Source organism: Ixodes scapularis, unplaced genomic scaffold (genome assembly GCF_016920785.2).
Source record: "Ixodes scapularis isolate PalLabHiFi unplaced genomic scaffold, ASM1692078v2 PGA_scaffold6__148_contigs__length_123643588, whole genome shotgun sequence".
Classification (NCBI taxonomy): Eukaryota; Metazoa; Arthropoda; class Arachnida; order Ixodida; family Ixodidae; genus Ixodes; species Ixodes scapularis.
Window position 1 is genome coordinate 116,651,805 of NW_024609881.1, and position 19,954 is coordinate 116,671,758.

Below are 19,954 nucleotides of genomic sequence, written 5' to 3' on the forward strand. Positions count from 1 at the left end.
GTCCCCTCTCACCTGACTTTGCACTTCCCTCTTGCATCGGGACAAAAAAGAAACCTCAGAGGTCATTCTACCTCGCTGAAGAACTTGCTGTTTGTACGTCTGCATCGGACGTCGGTCTTGACGGCACTCGGAAGACGCGATTGCTCTGTTCGGCGGGGAAGTGTGACATTTAGCTAAATCTGAAAACGACTTGAAGCTTTGCATGAGAAGTGAGCTGTGCAATCTGCCTCTTGCTTGATGGCATTTCGGCCATATTGATTGAGGAAGAGTCTCTGACACCTCGTTTTTACACTGTAAATAATGTGGCTGAGGTTGTACGTTTTACAGAAAATAGTTACCTGTGGAAGCGAGAATGTGGGCAAGCTGGTTTATTATGGACATTTCAACCCTGGGTCGGAGGGACAGCAGAAAGATTTGTTGCGCAAGCTTTTTCTGTTTAGTTTGAAGCGGTGCCAAGGGGGCGTCGCTTCATATTCGACTTGGTCCGAGATATCGGCATTTTCACGTCTCCGATGTGTCCTCTCTTCACTTTTGCAGAATCTCGAAAGGAGCAACAATGTTTTGTTTCCTGAAAGCATACTAGTGACCTGCAGGGAATCTAAGGTGGGTATTAAGATGATTCCGCAGTTCTTGTGTGTTACAATGGAGCAATACTCGAGGAATGACATCTTGCTAATAGCATGATATGGTTTCTATGACAATATAGCCAGGTATCTCTCTAGCTTGCATCATCTGTGTTGAAATGATGTGACAGTGACTTCTGCTAGTTAAGGATGACTCACATTTGGTGTTCTCTTTGCAATGACTTTGCCTTCCTTCATTCCAGTACTACTTTTCTATGTTTACCAACATTGTGGAGACTTTTTCACTCATGGAGCAGTTGGCAAACTTGGCAATGAGGCAGTGAGTATGCTCTCATTCTTTTTGAGTACGCACTCGTTTTTTTTTATTCCTGGTAACGTTACGACTGCTGTGGGCATTGATCCTGTTTGACAGCTTCATTGGTCGCTTATGTCCGTTTCTGTTTTTTTTTTTCATAACCCTGTTTTCCCAGGATATGCTCTCCTTTCCATTAATTAGTTTCGGTATGATATGGGAAAACGGTTAACGCGGTTGTAGTAATTTGGTAATGATTGAAGAGAGGTAGCTGTGTGGATTAATTAATGATTGGATTAATGCAGATTAATCTCGGAGGAGCACTATGAGGTGGACGAGCAACTAGCGCGGAAGCTGAGTCGAAACGTTCCGAAGAAGCTTCCACACCTGAAGCGGGATCTGGACGCCAGGGCACAGAGCGAAGCTTACAGGTAATCTTTTTACATTCAAAGTATTATAGGCCTACCTCGCGCCATAAAAACGTTCCTCAAGCTTCCAAATATTCTCAACCATCCCTATAACAATGTAACAAAAAAAAAAATGTTTTTTTAGGTTAATTTTAGATTTAACCCATCGAGGGACGCATTACTACGAGCCATAGAGGCCCTATGTTATTCATTAATGTTTACTAGGATTTTTTGAATGTTCGAATTTTCGAATAGTTGTTTCGAATAATATGCTATTCGATATTTGCTTCGAAATTGACTGCAATATTTGTACTTTTTGAAGTGGTGATAGCGGCAGGTTGGCCTTGTTGAGCGTGCTTTTTACCGAGCAGTGTGATTCCATGCAGTGAAGCAACACCCATGAAGTTTGCTTTTGTCGATGTCGCTTCTCTGCAGCGCACCCGTGTCTGGCAGGAAGCACACTCAATGGGGCTGACCCGCCGCAAGCAACACTCCGAAAAGTACAATTATTGCGGTCGCATGCTTAGAAGAGCAGCACTCTTGCAGAGTGTGATAGTGCCTGCTGTATTTAAAAAGAAATGGAAACTTTGTCAATGTTGATATCTACATCGCAGTAAAATTTTAAAAAGTTGAACTGGGGATTATGTGAGAGTATGTTAGGCTAAGATGGCGTGACAATGAGCTTTCATGATTAGTGAATGTCTTTTTTTTTTTTTAAATTGGAGAGTGTAGGAAGGTCACTTGCATATAGCAAGAAAATTAATAAATCCTCTCGATTAGGTATAGATGGGCATCTCTACGAGTTTAGTTTTATGCCAAAAGTGTCGTTTACTTTCCATCTCAATATAGGCATTGATCTTCTGAAACCAAAGTCCTTAAGTATGGTTCGATTAAGATAAAACCTATCTTAGAAGTGAACAAGTGGAAGTTTGGGAGCAACCTTTGCGAGTTTAGCTGTGCTTTCGTTTAATATGGGGCAGTAGTGAAAGGCTGGGACAGACTATTCTATATTTAATTAGAAAATATTAGAACGAAACCACCGTTCGCTTCGAAATCAAAATCCACTATTTGCACATGTCTACCATAGGTTTCCGCACTGCTTTATTGCATCGATGCAAACTCCGGAAGGGCTCCTCCGTCAGCCGGGGTGTCCCTGCACTTTGGATTAAAAATATCGCTTTGAAAGATCGCTTGGGTGGGCCTTTTTGCCGAGGTATGGGGAGGTTGCGGAGCTTTGCCAGACTACTTCTACGCCTTGCAGGACGACCTTCCGGCTGCCGCTGGAGGAGCGTCTGGACGGAACCCTGGATTGCAGCCTGTGGACGCCGTACAACAAGCAGTTGGTCCGTGGAAAGCTCTACCTGTCGCCAAACTACGTCTGCTTCGAGAGCAGGGTGAGCGCCCCACACGCCGGACGGTCGTTTTTACGTAGCAACCAGGGTTTCATGTTTTCGGGGGTGGTTTTTTTTTTTGTTGTTTTTGTGGGTTCGGGGGCTCCTTGGCATCCGATTCCAGTGTCGCACAGAAATCGGCATTTATCGAGGCTCATGTTGAAGACGCCAAGATGGGGGTGTGGGATTCCTCAACCGCTAGGAAACATATGTGCGACCTGGATGTACTCAGAAACCATTCCAGTACCGAGATAGGAGAAGGAAATGAGATAACAGGGCGTGGTTCGTTGGAAAATAGAGCAGCACCATGGTCAGTTCAGTGCAGGCTATGTTCCCATTCAGCAGGAGAGGAAGCTGTAGATGAAGGTTTATTTTTCGGAAGCTTGAGATTTCTTCATTGAAGGACGGCTGAATTTCTAGGTTCTACGGTTTCCCCCCATTTTGATGAAATCGGCTCGGCAGTTAATTTTGGGGGTTTGTCGGTGTATGCCGGAAACACAAAACCTTACTTATAAATTATAACCAACTCTGCCCGGAACACTGGGGTCTGGGCGATCTGCCCTTACGTAGAGAGGCAGCTGCAATAATGGTTTAAAGTGTTCACTTCTACTTTTCTTTTAAATGAAAAAAATATCTTAGAACGCTCAGTCTGAAATGCGTTTCTCTAGTTTTACGGAGTTGCCTTCGGTGTTTGTGATGCATTTGTGAGCGTTTAGGAGAATTCTCTTCTGGCTCTATCTCGGTGTTTGGTGCCATTCGGTTCTATAACTTCTTGCTGCGTAAGATATGTGGGAGAAGTTCTTGCCCTCAGCATGCACTCGTTGCCTTCCGTCGTACTTTAACTGCGCATCCTCACGAGACGACGAAGTGTCCCCGAGACAGAAAGCTCACTCTGGAGGCGGGGCTTGTACTGATGTCTTATATTGTTAGAGACTATATGTGGCTTGCACCGATGTCGCATCAGCCGCCATTGCGGTGACCTTGTTGCTCAGTGCGTACCTTTTGCAGTGTGCATTTTGCACCATCTAAGTTATTTTTCTCAGCGAAGAGCAAGTAGGAATGACCACTGGCATAATATAATGACCATCACATGCAAACCGTGCACCTCAAAAAAAAAAAAAAAAAATTTTTGTTGCAAAAATTAATTATGCATTGCCGAATGCTTATTCTCCACCACCCAAACGTAAAGTTCCTGCATCTGCCCAAACGGAGGGCTAGTGGTTTGAACCATATGGCAAACTTTCAGAACTAACCGTAACCTTATTCAAAACTAACAAGTGATTTTCCTCAAAATATCAACGGGAAAATGGTGGCCAACTGAGTCCTGGAACAAATGGATCTGAACGGCGCCAGGTACTGAGAATGGGCCCCATTTTCCCATTGAACTTTTTAGAAAAACACTCGTAACTTTCGAATAAGATAATGATTCCGAAACTTGGCATCTGGTTCAGAGCGTTAGCACTAGATTTGGGCGGAGAATTGGCATTCGGCGATACACGCTTTATTTTTGCGGTGAAATGAACACTCTTAATTTTGGGGGGGGGGGGGGGGGGGCACACACTATATAGCGTAGATCACCTTCTTGATTCCGCACAAACGCCGATATGCCGTCTTCTCTGACGTACAGGTGAAGAACCTTGTGTGCTTGGTCATTCCTCTACGAATGCTGCTCCTAACGGAAAAGGTTGAGAACCACCTGCTTTCAAATGGGGTGCTACTGACCACCAAGAACAAGGTAAACCCTCGCATCTCTTGAAAATTTTGTTTGGACACTATTATCCCGCAGGCACGACTCTTAAAAGGAGTAAATGTAGTGGAACCACAATTTTTTGCGGGTCCGCACGAAATCATTGTATAATCCGCGAGTCGTATCATCCCAAAGAACTATAATTACGGATACAGTGACCAGCCTCGTGCAACAAAGACAAGCGGAGGGTTTAAATGATGTCTAAGCTAATAATCTGCTGTATCTTTTTTTTATCGTCAATGATGTTCGTTTGCGAGACATCAGTCGCCGGCGTGCACAATTGCGACGATGGGATATTACAACGGTTAAACCAGCTGAACTACGAAATTAGGGAGAAAGGAGTAAAGACAGGTGATCGCTTTACTCCTTTCTCCCTAATTTCGTAGTTCAGCTGGTTTAACCGTTGTAATATGTACCACCAACTAGCTCAGCTTCTACCCCCTGACGATGGGATACTTGTCGCTTTTCACGCTTTCCGAGAGCAGCAACAGCGGGAACCAGTGGAAGCGTGCCCAATCCTGGAAGAATCAACGGGTTGGAGGAAGTGCTGCGCAGAGGGGAGCGAGGGTAAACGAGAGACGAGAGAACAATGGGATGAGTGGAGCAAGGACGCAACGCGAAAACACCGAGGCATTTCACGACCCGGGGAGGAGAAGGGAAAGCGCTGTCTCCTGCTTCCTCCCAGCGCTGCGGCTGTCTTGGGTTCCGGCGGCGTGTTCTTGGACCCTCAGAGACGGCAGGCAGGCGCACAGAACTCTTCCGCGTTGTCGCGCTGCCGCCCCCCTCCTCACGCAACCATCGAAGTCGTTGCGTATTTCCCGCCGGAACGTCGTACGACGCGGGACGCGTAGAATCGCGTGCTGTGTAAACCAAACTTTTAATACATTATTTCTACGGAGAGTTCGTCGGGACCGGGCAAATTCGTCATAAAATGCGGGTCGTCGCATAAACCGGGGACGCATAATCAAGGTTTTAGTGTATTGCCGCAATAAGTAGGGCCTGCGGGCCTCTCTCTGACCGCATGGCGTCAACCGTTATTCGGTGGATACGACACTCTGTACTTTGTTTCACCGTCGCTTGTTCGAAGAGCGAACGCTGCAGCCCCTTTGGGCCAATCGGAGCAATATAGTCGAGGCACGTGACGGCCCTTACCAGTGGTGCAGGGACAAGAGCGTAGCTCGTGCAGTTGAAGAAGAGGGGAAGGGGGAACTCCCCTCTTGTTAGGACCGTCTTTTGTGCATTCCAGGCGTTGGTTTCGTCCCCCTCGGGGATTAGCCCGTCGCTCAAAGTTCGCGCAAAAGAGGCTTTCCTTTCCCGCCCGTGGCTTCGACAGCACTGCACGTAACTGATGAGGTAGACTATGGATCACGTGTCTCCCTCCGATTGGCTCGCTGGGATCGTTGCTTTTGCCGCCTGCCAAGTTATGTATCTGGGGATTCGTTACGGTTTTGAGAGCGACAAATCAATTGACCGCGATTGCTCGTCTTTCTTCCCTTTCGGGCCGTGACGACGGGCGTTTTTCTTTGCGTCTTGACTGTTTGCAGATCAACTTCTCGTTCTCTCAAGTGGAGGGCCGGGACTTCCTGATCGAGAAGATCGTCGAGTTGCTCGCCAAACTGCCACAGCCCAAAGAGTGGGTGCAACCCTTGGTTTTACCGTCTCTGCTTTGTACATCTGTTCGTCCGTGATGAGGTGGTAGTTTCCAGAGCATGATGCATGGAGACTAGGTTAAGCCTTCTTCCAACCTTAGCTGACTTGAGGACTGGTATGTAAGCAGTGCTCTGTTACTGCTTGATATGAAATCAAAACATGGAGTAAATAAATTATTAACAGAGGCATCTTAACAACTCTCTTATTGAAATAGTGTAAAAAGTAATAAATGCACCATGGCTAGAGGTGTTTGGACAAAACACTTTTTAATTTGAATGCCGAGTGAGCCATAGTGTGCCGTTTTGCCATGAAGTTTTACAGGTTCACGTGTGTGTTCTTTTTAGCGCCGGCCACTGTGGAGATGGCAGTCCCAAGTCGGCATCTTGTGAGCCAAGTTTTTTGTTTTCATTTTCCTTGTAATCAAATAATGCCTAGTAGTTTCATTTTATCTCTTGAAAACAGTTGCATAGTACATATAATACCCTATATTGCCGCGTAAAGCTCAACTCCAAAGATAGGCCTAAACGCCCCCAAATTCTAGTGGTTCTGAACCATTGATGTTTCACGGACCCCTTCTGGATCGGCAGAAATGATGGAGGCCCCCTTTTAAGGTGGGGGGAAAAGAAAAGTGTAGGTTAATTATGATAATGATTTAATAAGGGGATAGTATAACTAAAGGCAATTAAGACCACTTTTATTGCTGGGTTTTGGCTCATGAGGCAAAGCTTCGCAGACCCCTAGAATGCCATCACGGACCCCAAGGGCTCTGCGGACTCCCATTTAAGAACCACTGTTCTAATCCATCAAAAACTTTTTTTTTTATATATATATACATTTTTTTAGCTATTTATTTCTGAAAAGATCAAATTATAAACCGCAATATATGGCACTCAGAATGAGTTTTGCAACTAAAATGTTCCACTCCGCGATTTTTTTAGGGGTGGTGAGGTTTTAGTAAGGTACCGTAGAATACCGCACATTCGCCCATTCCGCATTAAATTCTGAGAAAAGATGCACACTACATTTATACGTAAAATTGATGACTGGACAAGCACTCGTCCCCCATCTGTTCGCGATTATCTCCAAATTTTGAGTAGGCGCTTGCTTGGTATTTTACGGTACATCTGCCACCTAAGCAGATAATTTTTTTTTTTTTATTAATTTAGGCCTAATCTTTCACTTTGGCCATGCTCAAAATTGTATCCGTTTAGACTCCAAGGTTTAATTCAATTGGACCTTGCGCTCAGGTCCGGAGACCCCTTGGAAGCTTGAAGGATCTCTGGCGAAGTGCTTTGAGCTGCCGCGATCCAAAGAGGCCGAAGCGGCCGAAGTGCTCAAGGAAAAGCAGTGGGAGGAACACTTTGCAGAGTACGGCAGGTGGGTGCTTTGCGGACCCGTCCTCTCTAATTTGGACCTTCGTTTGCTGTTTATTTGATCTTTTTGTTCCCTCTGGGCCCCTGACCTGTGCTCTGGACCTTCGTGAGCTCTTGCTCTGCACTTGGGATTCTTTCTTGGCTTTTAGCCCATGCCTTAGTTCTTTTTCAAACCTTGACCTGTGCTTTAGGTTTATGTAGCTGCAAATTTGGTGAACCCTTTGTGTGGATTTTTGTGAATTCTTGACTCATGCTTTGGATGTTTGTGGACGCTCGACTTGTGCCTTGAATCCTTATGGTCTCTTGCCTTGGATCTTTGTCAACTCGACTTATGCCTTGCATCTATGTGAACTTTTGACATCTGTTCTGGAGCTCTGTGGACCCTTGACATGTTTTCTGGACCTGTGTGGTCCTTTATGTTGTTTTTTCCCATCCTTATGGACTTACCTGTGCTTTGCATTCTTGTGAAACTTCTGACCCATGCTTTTTCTTGGTGGATTTGGAGCGATCCAAAAGCTCTTCATGCTCACGCCTTCAGTGTGGTACATGCAAGTGCACATTTGCACGCCCATAAAGATAGTCATGAACACGTGCTCCAAATCCACTGAGGGAATTTCCCATAAGGCATCAGCAAGAATTGCAGAACCAGGCTAGGCCCAATTTTTCGCTTAACGTCACGAACATGATGTTCTCAGTGTGCCCGCATGGCATTACCGATAACAATGACTTGACGTGTTGCAGAGGCATCTGCACCTACCGTACCAGCAAAGCGCAGGAGCTGGTGTTGGCTGGGATTCCTGACAGTCTGAGGGGAGAGCTGTGGATGCTTTACTCGGGCGCCATAAATGAGGTAACAAGGTGTCCCTTGTCCGCCTCTACCTTAACTTACCCGCATTGTTTACTGTCCCGTTTACTTTACACACCTCCGAATAAGGTAGAAATTGGCGGCAACCTTCATTCCAAAGTCTTTTACTGCATGGAACTCGGCATTTAAAGAGTGATTGTTTAAAAGTGTCTAGAAAGCAGCAAACATCACATGATGCTATGGTATTGAGTCGTGGCGTTACATGATGTCGCATCGGCTTTGCATCGCTACGCTGCGGTAAAGCAAACTCGTGGAATGCTTGGCTACACAAGAGGCCGCAGGTGTGTCGCAAGGAAGCCAACGTACCAAAACGTACACTAGCAACAGTGCCGAATAGTGCCGAACGACTCAAATTTGGGAGTGGTTCATTCATTTTCGTTTCTGTGCAACAGGGCGTGTTGTGTCCACTTGTGACTACTTTTGCTAAGGAAACGCGCAGGCACCGACGCACCATTCTTTCCCCGTAGGCTTCAATTAATCCCAAGCGCTACGAGCGACCATTTCTCGTATATAGTGCGTAGATTTTATGTCACCGACACTGCAAAAAAAACTTCAGTCTATTTATAGGCTATTTGGGAGTGTTCCAGGGTACCCCATAGGTGGCGCCGCTCTTCATAGACAGTTGCAAGCGGTTGCAACAAAGTCGATCCCACTCAAGCGCAAATGTGCGAACCAGCCTTTTGGGGCGAGGGTGTCATCGTAGCTGTGTCTTTCTCTCAAAGATGGAGGCGAACCCGGGGTACTACCGGAAGGCAGTGGAGGAGAGTACGGGCAAGCGGACTCTCACGGCGGATGAGATTGAGCGGGACCTGCACCGTTCCCTGCCCGAGCACCCCGCGTTTCAGAGTCCCTCTGGGATCAACGCCCTGCGGCGCGTGTTGAACGCCTACGCCTGGCGCAACCCTGCCATTGGTAGGCGGCCGATGCCACTTCCCTGGCACGTTCTGGTTTTGTGTTTTCTAAACGTGTGTAGTAGCGTATGGAATTTCGATGTTTTGAAGTATTTTTCTGGTTTAATTTTCTGCCATTGATGTATTACTAATGTCACTCTTTTCACAAATTGTTTTTTTTTTGTTTTTTTTAAGTAAGTGTGGTGATTTATTGAATATTGATGTTTTAATTACTTATCTTCTTGAATTTGTTTAACCGTAACCTGGGTACAACACATGCAAAATTTTGTTTGTATGAAAATTATTTTCACTTCATGGTTTGCGTCAGTACAGGTTAAATTTGACGAGGAATTTGACTGTTTTTTTCCCGTAAACATCCGTCGTAACTGTAGATGCTTTTATGTGGGGCTGTTAAAAGTGAGTTATTCAAACACTTCTACTGTGTTAGAATATGAAGAATACTGTAAAACATTTGTCTTCACTTTTGGCCTCCTCATTAGCCAGCAGTTGGTCATCTTGCGTTTTCTAAGTCGACCTAAATTAGTACGGAAAAAGCAGCAATGTCTGTCTCCAGAACGAGCAAAAAGCCACGGCTCGCATCACGACTTTTCTGCACGTTTGTTATTTTTCCTGGCGTCAAAATATGCGAGCTTTTCTACGAGGGAACACTCGTCAACGCACTCTAGGAAATCTACAGTGTTTGCGCGATCCTCGCGCAATCTGATTTTGGGGACTCAAGCGAGCACAAAGCTTAGGAGCCCTCACGGTGAAATGCCCTTGCAGGATACTGCCAGGCCATGAACATAGTGGCGTCTGTATTGCTACTGTACGCCTCGGAAGAAGAGGCCTTCTGGCTCTTGGTGGCACTGTGCGAGCGTCTGCTCCCGGACTACTACAACACCAAGGTGGTCGGAGCGCTCATCGATCAAGGTATGCGGTGGTGTTGACGGAATCGAGGTCTGGTCCTCGCCGCAAAGTTAGACAATGTCAGTTTAGACGTTCTATAATGCACAGAATGCCTTATAACGGAAGCCCCAGCTTTTGGAAGTTTGTCCGTTCTTGCATCCGTGTGTACCCCGTGTTAGATGAGGCAGTGTCAGTGTTATAGGGTAAACACGGGCGCAGGTCACGTGATGCCACAAGGTGACATTGTGATGTCACGTCATGTCACGTGAAAGAATCGCGTGTCATTTGACATTGTGGCATGGCACCACGACTTGAGGCTGTGATGTTTGGTCAGATGATCTCGTGGTGTCACGTGGCATCATGACGTCGTGTTACGTGGCACCGTGGCTTGGCAGCGTAATGTCACGTTACATTTAATGTCTTCTAAGCGCATTGAAATGATCCCTCCTTAAATCCTGCATTGTGTGATTAATGGTGGTTACCATTAAGGGTGGCTGCCAAGTCTCGTTTAATTTTCAATCTTAGTTATGGTAGCTCAAATGTTTTGAGATACAGAATTTGATGGTTTAGTGTCACATTATTAGCAGAATTTTTTGTTAGCAGTTTTGATGCACGAGAACCAGGTTCTTAAGAGTTGAAATCGACAAATATTTGTCCCAGTCATTGTTCTGAAAGTCACCAGTCAGACCACTGTCTTTGGTAGCCTCCAAGATCGTTTTAAAGTGCACCAAAAAGACCTGGCATGCAGAGAATGCAAATGCATGTGTTGACGGAATCGAGGTCTGGTCCTCGCCGCAAAGTTAGACAATGTCAGTTTAGACGTTCTATAATGCACAGAATGCCTTATAACGGAAGCCTTAGCTTTTGGAAGTTTGTCCGTTCTTGCACCCGTGTGTACCCCGTGTTAGATGAGGCAGTGTCAGTGTTATAGGGTAAACACGGGCGCAGGTCACGTGATGCCACAAGGTGACATTGTGATGTTACGTCACGTCACGTGAAAGAATCGCGTGTCATTTGACATTGTGGCATGGCACCACAACTTGAGGCTGTGATGTTTGGTCAGATGATCTCGTGGTGTCACGTGGAATCGTGACGTCGTGTTACGTGGCACCGTGGTTTGGCAGCATAATCTCATGTGATATTTAATGTCTTCTAAGCGCATTGAAATGATCCCTCCTTAAATGCTGCATTGTGTGATTAATGGTGGTTACCATTAAAGGTGGCTGCCAAGTCTCGTTTAATTTTCTATCTTAGTTATGGTAGATCAAATGTTTTGAGATACAGAATTTGATAGTTTAGTGTCACATTATTACCAGAATCTTTTGTTAGCAGTTTTGATGCACGAGAACCAGGTTCTTAACAGAGTTGAAATCGACAAATATTTGTCCCAGTCATTGTTCTGAAAGTCACCAGTCAGATTACCGTCTTTGGTAGCCTCCAAGATTGTTTTAAAGTGCATCAAAAAGACCTGGCATGCAGAGAATGTAAATGCATGATATCCTTGACCAACTGGACGTTTTTGGCTTGTTCAATCTTTAGGGGTCCTGGAAGACTTGGCCAAGGACCATGTGCCAGATCTGTACAACAAGCTGGACTGCCTGGGTGTTCTGTCCATGATTTCCCTCTCATGGTTCCTCACCATCTTTCTCAGGTATGTTGGCAAAAGGCCTTCAGAAAAATTTGCAGGTCTTCTAGGGAAAGTCAAATGCTCTCGAGGGAAAGTGAAAGGTCTTCTAGGGAAAATTGAAGGCTTCCAAGGGACGTCAAAAGCTTTCTAGGGAAAGTCAAAGGCCTAAAGAAATTCATATTTTCTAGGAAAAGTCTAAGGCCTTCTAGGAAACTCAAAGGCTTTCTAGTGGAAGTTAACGGCCTTCTAGGGATAGTTGAGGGCTCTCTAGGCCAAGTCAAAGGCCTTCTAGCAAACACGTAGCCAGGGGGTGTGTTCAGGTGTCGGAACACCCCCCAAAATTTTACTATATTATGCTTTTTTTTTTTTTCTTTTTCTTATTGTGTCTGTGATTGCACCGGCACCTTGAAACACCACCCGAAAATATTTTCTCGCTACACCACTGCCTTCTAGAAAAGGTTGAAGGCTTTCAGAGAAAACTGCCTACTCTAAGGGTGGTTATTTGCAAATAAACTCCCTCTGGAATTTTCGAGGAAGCCCAATCAGCTGTGAATATTCGTGGAATGGCACATTTCAACCAAGGCGTTTAGGAGTTGAGAGTGATTAAAGAGAGCTTTACTGTCTTGTGTTCTTTCTTTGAGACATTTTTGTTTTTCTTGAGAAGACCAGGACATTGTTTTTGTGCATCGGGATTTTGTAAACACAATTGTACTGGACATCTTGGTTGTGTGCATAGTCTATTGCAGGCTAAGAGCACTGGTACAAGCACCTTCCACAAAGCTTTCCACTCCTTCCACTTTAGTAGAGGGTGAATTCTGGAGAGGAGGAAACATCCTACCATGGCAAGTGGAGAGCTTTGTGGTGGGAGGGTCTTGTCCCGTTATTGTAAACCTGCAACAGTGTATAGTTACTTTCATTTAGGTTATCACATACCGTTCCAGTTCAAGTAGGGGGAAATGGTGGAGGGAGACATCAAAAGAAATATACTCACAAAAAATAAGACAGCAAATCAACTGTCTCCACCGCGGCAAACTAAACAGTTTCCCGCCCACCTCGAATTGCGTCTTTTCCGACTGCGGAGTGTAACATTAGAACATTCTGTCTCGCATAACAATATCAACATTTATCAGACGTTTCGTCTCCTATACGGGAGACATCATCAGTGCGGCCTGGGAACACCCGACTAGCTACCAGGAATCCAACGCTACCAGGAATCCAACGCTCCAATGAAGCGTTGGATTCCTGGTAGCTAGTCGGGTGTTCCCAGGCCGCACTGATGATGTCTCCCGTATAGGAGACGAAACGTCTGATAAATGTTGATATTGTTATGCAAGTCGGAGGTATTTGTTTTTAATCATGAATCCCGGCTTTTGGAACATTTTTGCATTCTGTCTCCTCCAGCGTCATCCCCTTCGAATGCGCCGTCAACATCGTGGACTGCTTCTTCTACGACGGCGCCAAGGTCAGTGCACGGGCCGCAGCCGACGTCTTGCCCGTTTTTTCTCGTGTTTCACTGAAAATTGCTCACGCTTTTTTGGGTACACGGTGCTTGAGCCGAAGGTTACCGCCCTCATTGTCCTCAATTTTTAACACTGTACCTGTTCTTTTCTCGCCGATTGCACGCAGAGTGTGCGAGCACTCTCGGAGCGGGGATTTTCTTTTTTTGCGCTTGTTCGGTGGCGGCAGAGCAGACTGCACGCACTACGAACGCTCTTGCCTGCGGGGCTTGTGTCGGGGCCGTGGGCAATCCTACTTACCTAACACGGCTCTGCTCCAGGCCGTTAGTTGGTGCCAAAGTGCTTTCCTTTGGCGTTTCTACTTTCCTATGCTCGCTACTCGATTGCCAAAGCGTCGGGCTTGAACCAAAGATGCCACGTAGGAGTCCGAGAGCCAGCAGTGAACGGCTGAAAGAGTTGCGCTACCTGGGGGGGGGGGGGGGGTGGGGGGGCGGGCACAACAGTGCGCAAACAATCGGTTTGGCACGCCATGTAACATGCGCGACAGAAGACCGGTTTTGGGCGTACACGAACGAAGGCGTTCTAAACGCCGCACCTTTAGAACACCTTTCAGAGATGCGTAAAGAAGGCCTCCTTTTAACGCGGAATGCATTCACGCGCCGTTTTCTACGAGAAAATAGTCGTGGACAACCGTCGTGGGGCAAGTGTCGTGAACGAGTGACGCGCTGGGTGCGTCGCGCTTCTTCAAGGTTTTATGTAAAGCTCGCAAAGACCCGAGTCAAATAGACGTAAGAAAGACGCCCCACCGGGGCTCCAGCCTGGGCCCGTGCAGTGGCAGTCTGACAGCATAGTCAGTGAGCTGCGTTGCACAGCTGCCCTGGGAGAGGAAACAATTTTATTTGCGTGAATTTGCATTGATAAATGAGTAAAAATGAAATAATAAAAAGAAATAGAAATGAACTTCATAAAATCGAAGATAATAAAACAAAGAAGATAGAAAAGTAGGTAATAAAAATTGTATGGCAAATTGCTGGGCAATTGTGTTGCATTCGTGAAATGTTTTAGCATCTGTGACATCAGGCAGTGTGACGTCAATTTCCCCGCTAGATTTAGCGAGGCAACTTAGTTGGTCTGTTTTTCACGTGACGATAATTTTCCAGCTAAATTTAAAGGAGAAACCTAAATGCCGTATATATCACTAGACATCGGTCCCGCGACGTCAATTTCCCCGCCAAATTTAGCGGGGAAACTGAATTGGTCTGTAGGTCACGGGACACAAATATTTCCGCTAATTTTAGCGGGTAAATTGTCTTCTTCTGCCTGTACACGAATTCAACTTCCCTGCTAAATCTAGCGGAGAAACTGAATTGGTGTGTGGGTCTGTGACGTCCCATGATGTTGCACTGCGCTCGTTGCGTTATGGGACGTCGCAGGCCACAGCTTCACGAAATGCGGCTGCACAAAATCCGGAGCAACTCACGTTGAAAGAAAAAATAATCTAGCACACACGTCGCACAGAGCGTGATTTGTGTTTGACACATTCTATGCCCTGTCGGCGTGGTCGAGCCCGTAAAAAAAATTTGTGCGTCTGCTTCGAGTTTGCGTTTGGTTGCTCGACCTTTTGCCAACTCGGCCAGGTGGTGTTCCAAGTGGCGCTGGCGGTGCTGGAGGCCAACCAGGAGCGGTTGCTGCGGTGCAAAGACGACGGGGAGGCCATGATGGCGCTCTGCGAGTACCTCGAGAACATCCACAACCCGATGGCCACGGTTTGCGCCCGGCAGATACCCGCTTCCGGAAAGGTCACCGCCCCTGTTGGCTCCTTAAGCGCCGTTTTTGACGGGGCACAGCAAGCCTACGGTCGAGGCCATGCCGTCGTTTCTGCCTATGTTGGCTCTTGGCATAGTAACACTTCAGTGCTAGCGTATTCACCCTAGCGATTGGTGTAGTGACGCTTTCGAGCTACTGTATTAACACTAGCGAGACTTTTGCAGTAGTCATTTCGAGTAGTCAAATCGCTTGTAATCGATTACTCTTTGAAGTAGTTTTGTAATTTTATAGCATTTATTAGGGAGTAATCTGAGCAGTAATCTGATTACTTTTGGAAGTACTAAAATAATGTGTAACCTTCTCTTTTTTTTTTCTCTCCCGCTTCTAATGGTGCTCTTTGTACAAATTTCCTAGCAAGGAACCCTCAAACCATATCTCTGACAGAGGATGATGGTTTATCAAAATTGGTGGATCAAGAAGAAAAGTAGTTTATAATTTGGTGATTCTAATCCCATGAAGGACAGTACGAAATAACCGTTTCCAAACTGGCAGGAAACTTTGCGTTTTGAAAATCTGAAAATGTCTGAGAAGTAACGGTTACTTTTCAGGTAACGACCAATTGCTTTTCTTTTCAAGTAATAGAGTACCGTATTTACTCGCATATGAATGCACCCGCATAATGAACGGACCCCCGACAACGGGTACCAATATTTAAGTTCTTTTTTTCCCATCCCGTAATGAATGCAGCTCCAATTTTCGGCTCCGCAAGTCTCGAATTGAGTCCAACTCACCAAGTCAATTTTCTTTTGCCACCAAGCGATCAGGCCAAGTCAGGCCAATCCAAGCCAAGCTGCTCTCGTAATGGCTACAAGTGTGTAGTTTTGGAAGTGATGAATCGTGAAAGCGAGCGGCGCGCACACTTGACGAAGCTGGGTTGAGGAATTGCCCAGCCCCGGACATCCTTCGCCTATCAGATGCGTTGATGTCAACAAACACGCCGTCGTCTGTGGTTTGCTTTCGGACAGTGAGTGAAAGTGGTTAGGCTTAAGAACGGTCGTATCGCTCTGCGTGCTGAGTGAGCTTCGTAGGGCGCTTTTCCTTCGGCAAAAGGCACGCCAAAAGTGCCCTAAAAAAGGTTTGCATTTTATAAAGCATGGCTAATGTGGTCTGTCCCCAACCATCTGTGGCTGCGCCTCTATCAGTGGAGACGTGCTACAGTACCTTGCCGTGTCATATTGGCACCTAATATGACATTTGCACGAAGTGTGTAAATACAAAAATTTTACCTTGCATTATGAACGCCCCCCACCCCAAATTTGTCTCTCAATTTTTCGGTAAAAAATGTCTGTTCATTATGCGAGTAAATACGGTATTGTCTAATTGAATCTTTTATAAGCAAGAATAATTGTAATTGAGTATTGTGTGCAAGACTGACACTAGGTAGCTAATGGTGTCGGACCTTGGTGTAGCAGCACTTTTCAGAAATGTCCTCGTATAATTTTTCGTTAGACCTTACCTTTTCCTATGACTTGCGTCTGCATGGTCTCCCGAAATTATGGGAGTTAACGGCGCAAGCGTTGTTGGTTCTCGTCACACGAGAAGAATATTTTTCGCGTTTCATCTTTGCAGGAGCCTGTCGAGATCTCGACGCTCGTTTACGAGTCGTACAGCAAGTACGGTTTCCTGACGTCCGGCATGATCGAGAAGCTTCGTATCAAACATAGGCTCAGCGTTGTGCAGGTACGTTCAGGCAATGTCATTCGCACCTCTGAACTCGCCTCTACAGGACTCTTAGGTCCGCTTGCTGCGTATTCATAGATTTACTACCTAGTAGAGCTTCTAAATGTTTTTGTTTCCTTAAAATAAAAAAACAAAGAGCTCCAGCGATGTAGGTCTTCTTTCGCTCTAGTGTGTTACCCTATGCTCAAACATCTCGTTGAAGTTATGAAGTAAGGTGTCGTGTTTTGTTTGGGTTGTAATGCATCAGTTTATGTACACGTTTCAATCTATCTGTTGATTTTATTGCTGATGTTCAAATCCAGAAGTGATCCCTTTGCCAGATGCTCCGTAACGTGAAGCACAATAAGTATCAATAGGAAGGGCGTGTAAAACGTTGCCTTAAATGCACATTGTTAAAAAAATTGAGCATTGCGAGACTGATATGTGGCATTCTTGCCCTTATTCTTGTCATTACACGCGTCTGGGTGTGTGACGTGATGTGTGAGACGACCGGATTGGCTAAATGTGACTTCACACTTGGACACAGGGCCTCCAGGACACAACCATGAAAAACGTGCTTCGGAGTCTGAGCCTGGATGCCAGCATCTCGTCATACATGACGCACAAGGAGCTTTTGGATCTCGTGGCCCTCATCAGGGTGAGATAATATATTTCTACGCTGTTTTGCGTCCGGGCAGTCCGTGCCACTGCCATGGTTGCCGGACCTTCTGGATTTTTATATCTTAATGTGGCAGACGTTATTGTAACACATTGACCATTATCACCATGAAACCAGAACTTTTTTTGTCGATTTATACCTACAAGCTCAATTTGTATTTTGTTTCGAGTAGTCTTTAGCTGAACCTCAGAAAAAGCCAATGCATCTTGAAAGTCAAAAGTGGCGGATTATGAGTTTTAACGTGACACATTCTTTGGCTAGGTGGTTGGTATTTCGTGCAGCCGCAGAGCTCGACACCGATTGGTTGATGGGTGGGACAAGGGTGAGGTGCTCTATGCTGATTGGTTAACGGGGAGGTCAGGTGACCAGAGGGTTAGGCACGGAGGAGCTCCACCACCTGTGTGCACGGGGAAAGAGAAGCTGGAGAGTATGAAAGGCTCTGGAAGATCGCCAGGTTTATCAGCCTGATTAGCGGAAGTATAGCTTCATTCTAGGAACAACTTTCATGTGTACACGTGGCACACGTTAAACTATCTCATGAAGAGCGCTGTGAACGTAGGCGTCTAGGTCTGGAAACTGGGGGTGTCGCTAAACGTTTCTGAAGCCAGAACGTTTCACGTACGCGATAACATTGCCTAGCAATTCGCCATAAAGTTTTTGCACAGCTGAATTCAGCAGGTACGGACACGATGTGCACCGACAGCCAGTGCCATCTTGCCCATGTTGCTGGACTTTGCTAGTTTACTACCCGTCGTCGCTCGACTTGGGGAGCCGACAGCCCGTGTTTGCTCGACTTTGGGTGCTGACTGCCTGTCGTTGCTCGACTGCAGGAGCAGCAGCTGTCGCAGCACAGCTGGGGTCGCGGCCCCGCGTCTCCCCCCAACGACCCCATGTTCACGTACGGGGAGCAGTTCCATCTGGACCTGGAGCAGTTTGTGCCCTTCTTCGGAGCGCTGGGCCCCTGGGGCATCGGAGAGCGCTCAAGACACCTGGGCCAGAGGGTAAGCGACTAGGGTTGCCGAAACTCGGAAGCCTGTCTCCTGAGACAAGCCTGTCTCTCGAGACAAGCGTGTCTCACAAAACCGCCCCCCCCCCCGCCGCCCCCTTGTGACGCCACTGCTTACGACTAATCTGCGCTGGATCCGTCTTCATGGTTTCAGTTTCGCTTGCTCCTTCTCTTAAATCCAGGCTCTCTAAAACAGGATAGATGGGCAGAGGAAGGGATGCATAGCGGCAGTTGGACGGCGACTTGCGCCACCTAACCACGTGTTTTTCTTTTTCTTACTTCAGATTATATTATTTAGGCGTGTTTATTCAGATTTAGAACCTGTCTGTTTATTCATGTGAAATAAAATCCCGGGCGCCCTTTTTCTCCATTAAGATTAAGACCAACTATCGTAAAATGCCCCTTTTCTGAGATATACAGATATAAAAAAAAAAAAAAATTTAAATGTTGCGGTGTTGGGTTGAGTGTTTAACGAGAAGAAAAGGCACGCGTGGCTGTAACTTTGCGTTTTTTGTGACGTTTAGGGTAGATAGATTATGTTTGCGCCATAAAATTGGATCTTTAGTGCCCAATGTCCATGAGCAGCTGCTTTTTTTTTCTTTTTTTTTTTTACCAGAACTTTTATACATTTGAGCTTTTGTTCCATATGAGATGCATATTCTGCACCAGGCGCATACTCTGCACATATAATAATCTCATTTGCAGCACGCTTTGAAATATTCCTACAAATAAAATCACTATTCGATATTCGATTCGATATTCGGCTTTTTTTTTCTTAATTCGATTCGGTATCCGATTCGAAAACTACTATTCGGTATTCGCACACCCCTAAAATATAGCACAAAAATGCGCAAGGAAGCTCTGGTACGAGTCATTCTCACACGGTGCAAATGTATCGCAGGTCGGAAAGCACAGCGGCTCCCTCCGTCATCTTATTTGCGGGGTGCGGCAATGAGCCCGCATATTCTTTTCTCTTTTTCTTTCTATTCGCCGCAAAGGTGTTCCGTCTGCTGGACGACAACGGGGACGGGTGGGTCAGCCTGGCCGAGTTCTGCCGTCTGCTCGGCCTCGTCTGCCGAGGGGACATGGACGACCGGTTGAGGATCCTCTTTGCGGCGCACCTGGTTGCGTGTCCGCCCGAAGACGAGACCGACTCCGTCGCCGCGGAGAGCTCAGGTGAGCGTCTCCGGTTCGTGAACGGGGCACCAGTTTTAACGCGACCCGTGACGTTGCCATACTTGAGCCTATCGTAAATCTCTAGCCCAACCTCCCCACCCTCGGTAAAAGCAATGCGCTAAAAATATGCGAACTTAGTACTTCTGTCAAGCGGAAAGTACTTTTAAGATTCTTTCGGTGTACTTCATGTTTTAGTGGTGCGGTTTGTGCGCCGACCCAGTCTAGCAGCTGAAGTGCATATGTTTCGGAAATATATCTTTAGTATTGTGCTATTAGTAAACTAAAAATATACTTTAAGTGCACTTTGTGACATGTTTTCATAGAGGTGTATGGCAAATTGCTAGGCAATTGTGTTGCATGCATGAAATGTTATAGCATCGTCAACGTTTATGTCCTTGTTTGGCAGCATGTCTAGTCT

At 46.2% G+C, this 19,954-nt stretch overlaps 1 protein-coding gene across 1 annotated transcript in view; it reads left to right on the forward strand.

Moving 5' to 3' along the window:
* Nucleotides 1-19,613, forward strand: part of LOC120839200 (TBC1 domain family member 9) — a 29,062-nt gene extending 9,449 nt beyond the window's left edge. The window contains exons 7-24 of the mRNA XM_040209467.3: nucleotides 538-603; nucleotides 827-903; nucleotides 1,182-1,307; nucleotides 2,545-2,677; nucleotides 4,302-4,409; nucleotides 5,966-6,054; nucleotides 6,416-6,456; nucleotides 7,319-7,448; nucleotides 8,186-8,294; nucleotides 9,032-9,221; nucleotides 9,983-10,129; nucleotides 11,645-11,756; nucleotides 13,134-13,194; nucleotides 14,827-14,988; nucleotides 16,586-16,696; nucleotides 17,223-17,333; nucleotides 18,185-18,355; nucleotides 19,359-19,613. Coding sequence (XP_040065401.3) covers nucleotides 538-603; nucleotides 827-903; nucleotides 1,182-1,307; nucleotides 2,545-2,677; nucleotides 4,302-4,409; nucleotides 5,966-6,054; nucleotides 6,416-6,456; nucleotides 7,319-7,448; nucleotides 8,186-8,294; nucleotides 9,032-9,221; nucleotides 9,983-10,129; nucleotides 11,645-11,756; nucleotides 13,134-13,194; nucleotides 14,827-14,988; nucleotides 16,586-16,696; nucleotides 17,223-17,333; nucleotides 18,185-18,355; nucleotides 19,359-19,613 — 2,199 coding nt within the window. The remainder of the gene's footprint in view (nucleotides 1-537; nucleotides 604-826; nucleotides 904-1,181; nucleotides 1,308-2,544; nucleotides 2,678-4,301; nucleotides 4,410-5,965; nucleotides 6,055-6,415; nucleotides 6,457-7,318; nucleotides 7,449-8,185; nucleotides 8,295-9,031; nucleotides 9,222-9,982; nucleotides 10,130-11,644; nucleotides 11,757-13,133; nucleotides 13,195-14,826; nucleotides 14,989-16,585; nucleotides 16,697-17,222; nucleotides 17,334-18,184; nucleotides 18,356-19,358) is intronic.
* The last annotated feature ends 341 nt before the right edge of the window (nucleotides 19,614-19,954 follow it).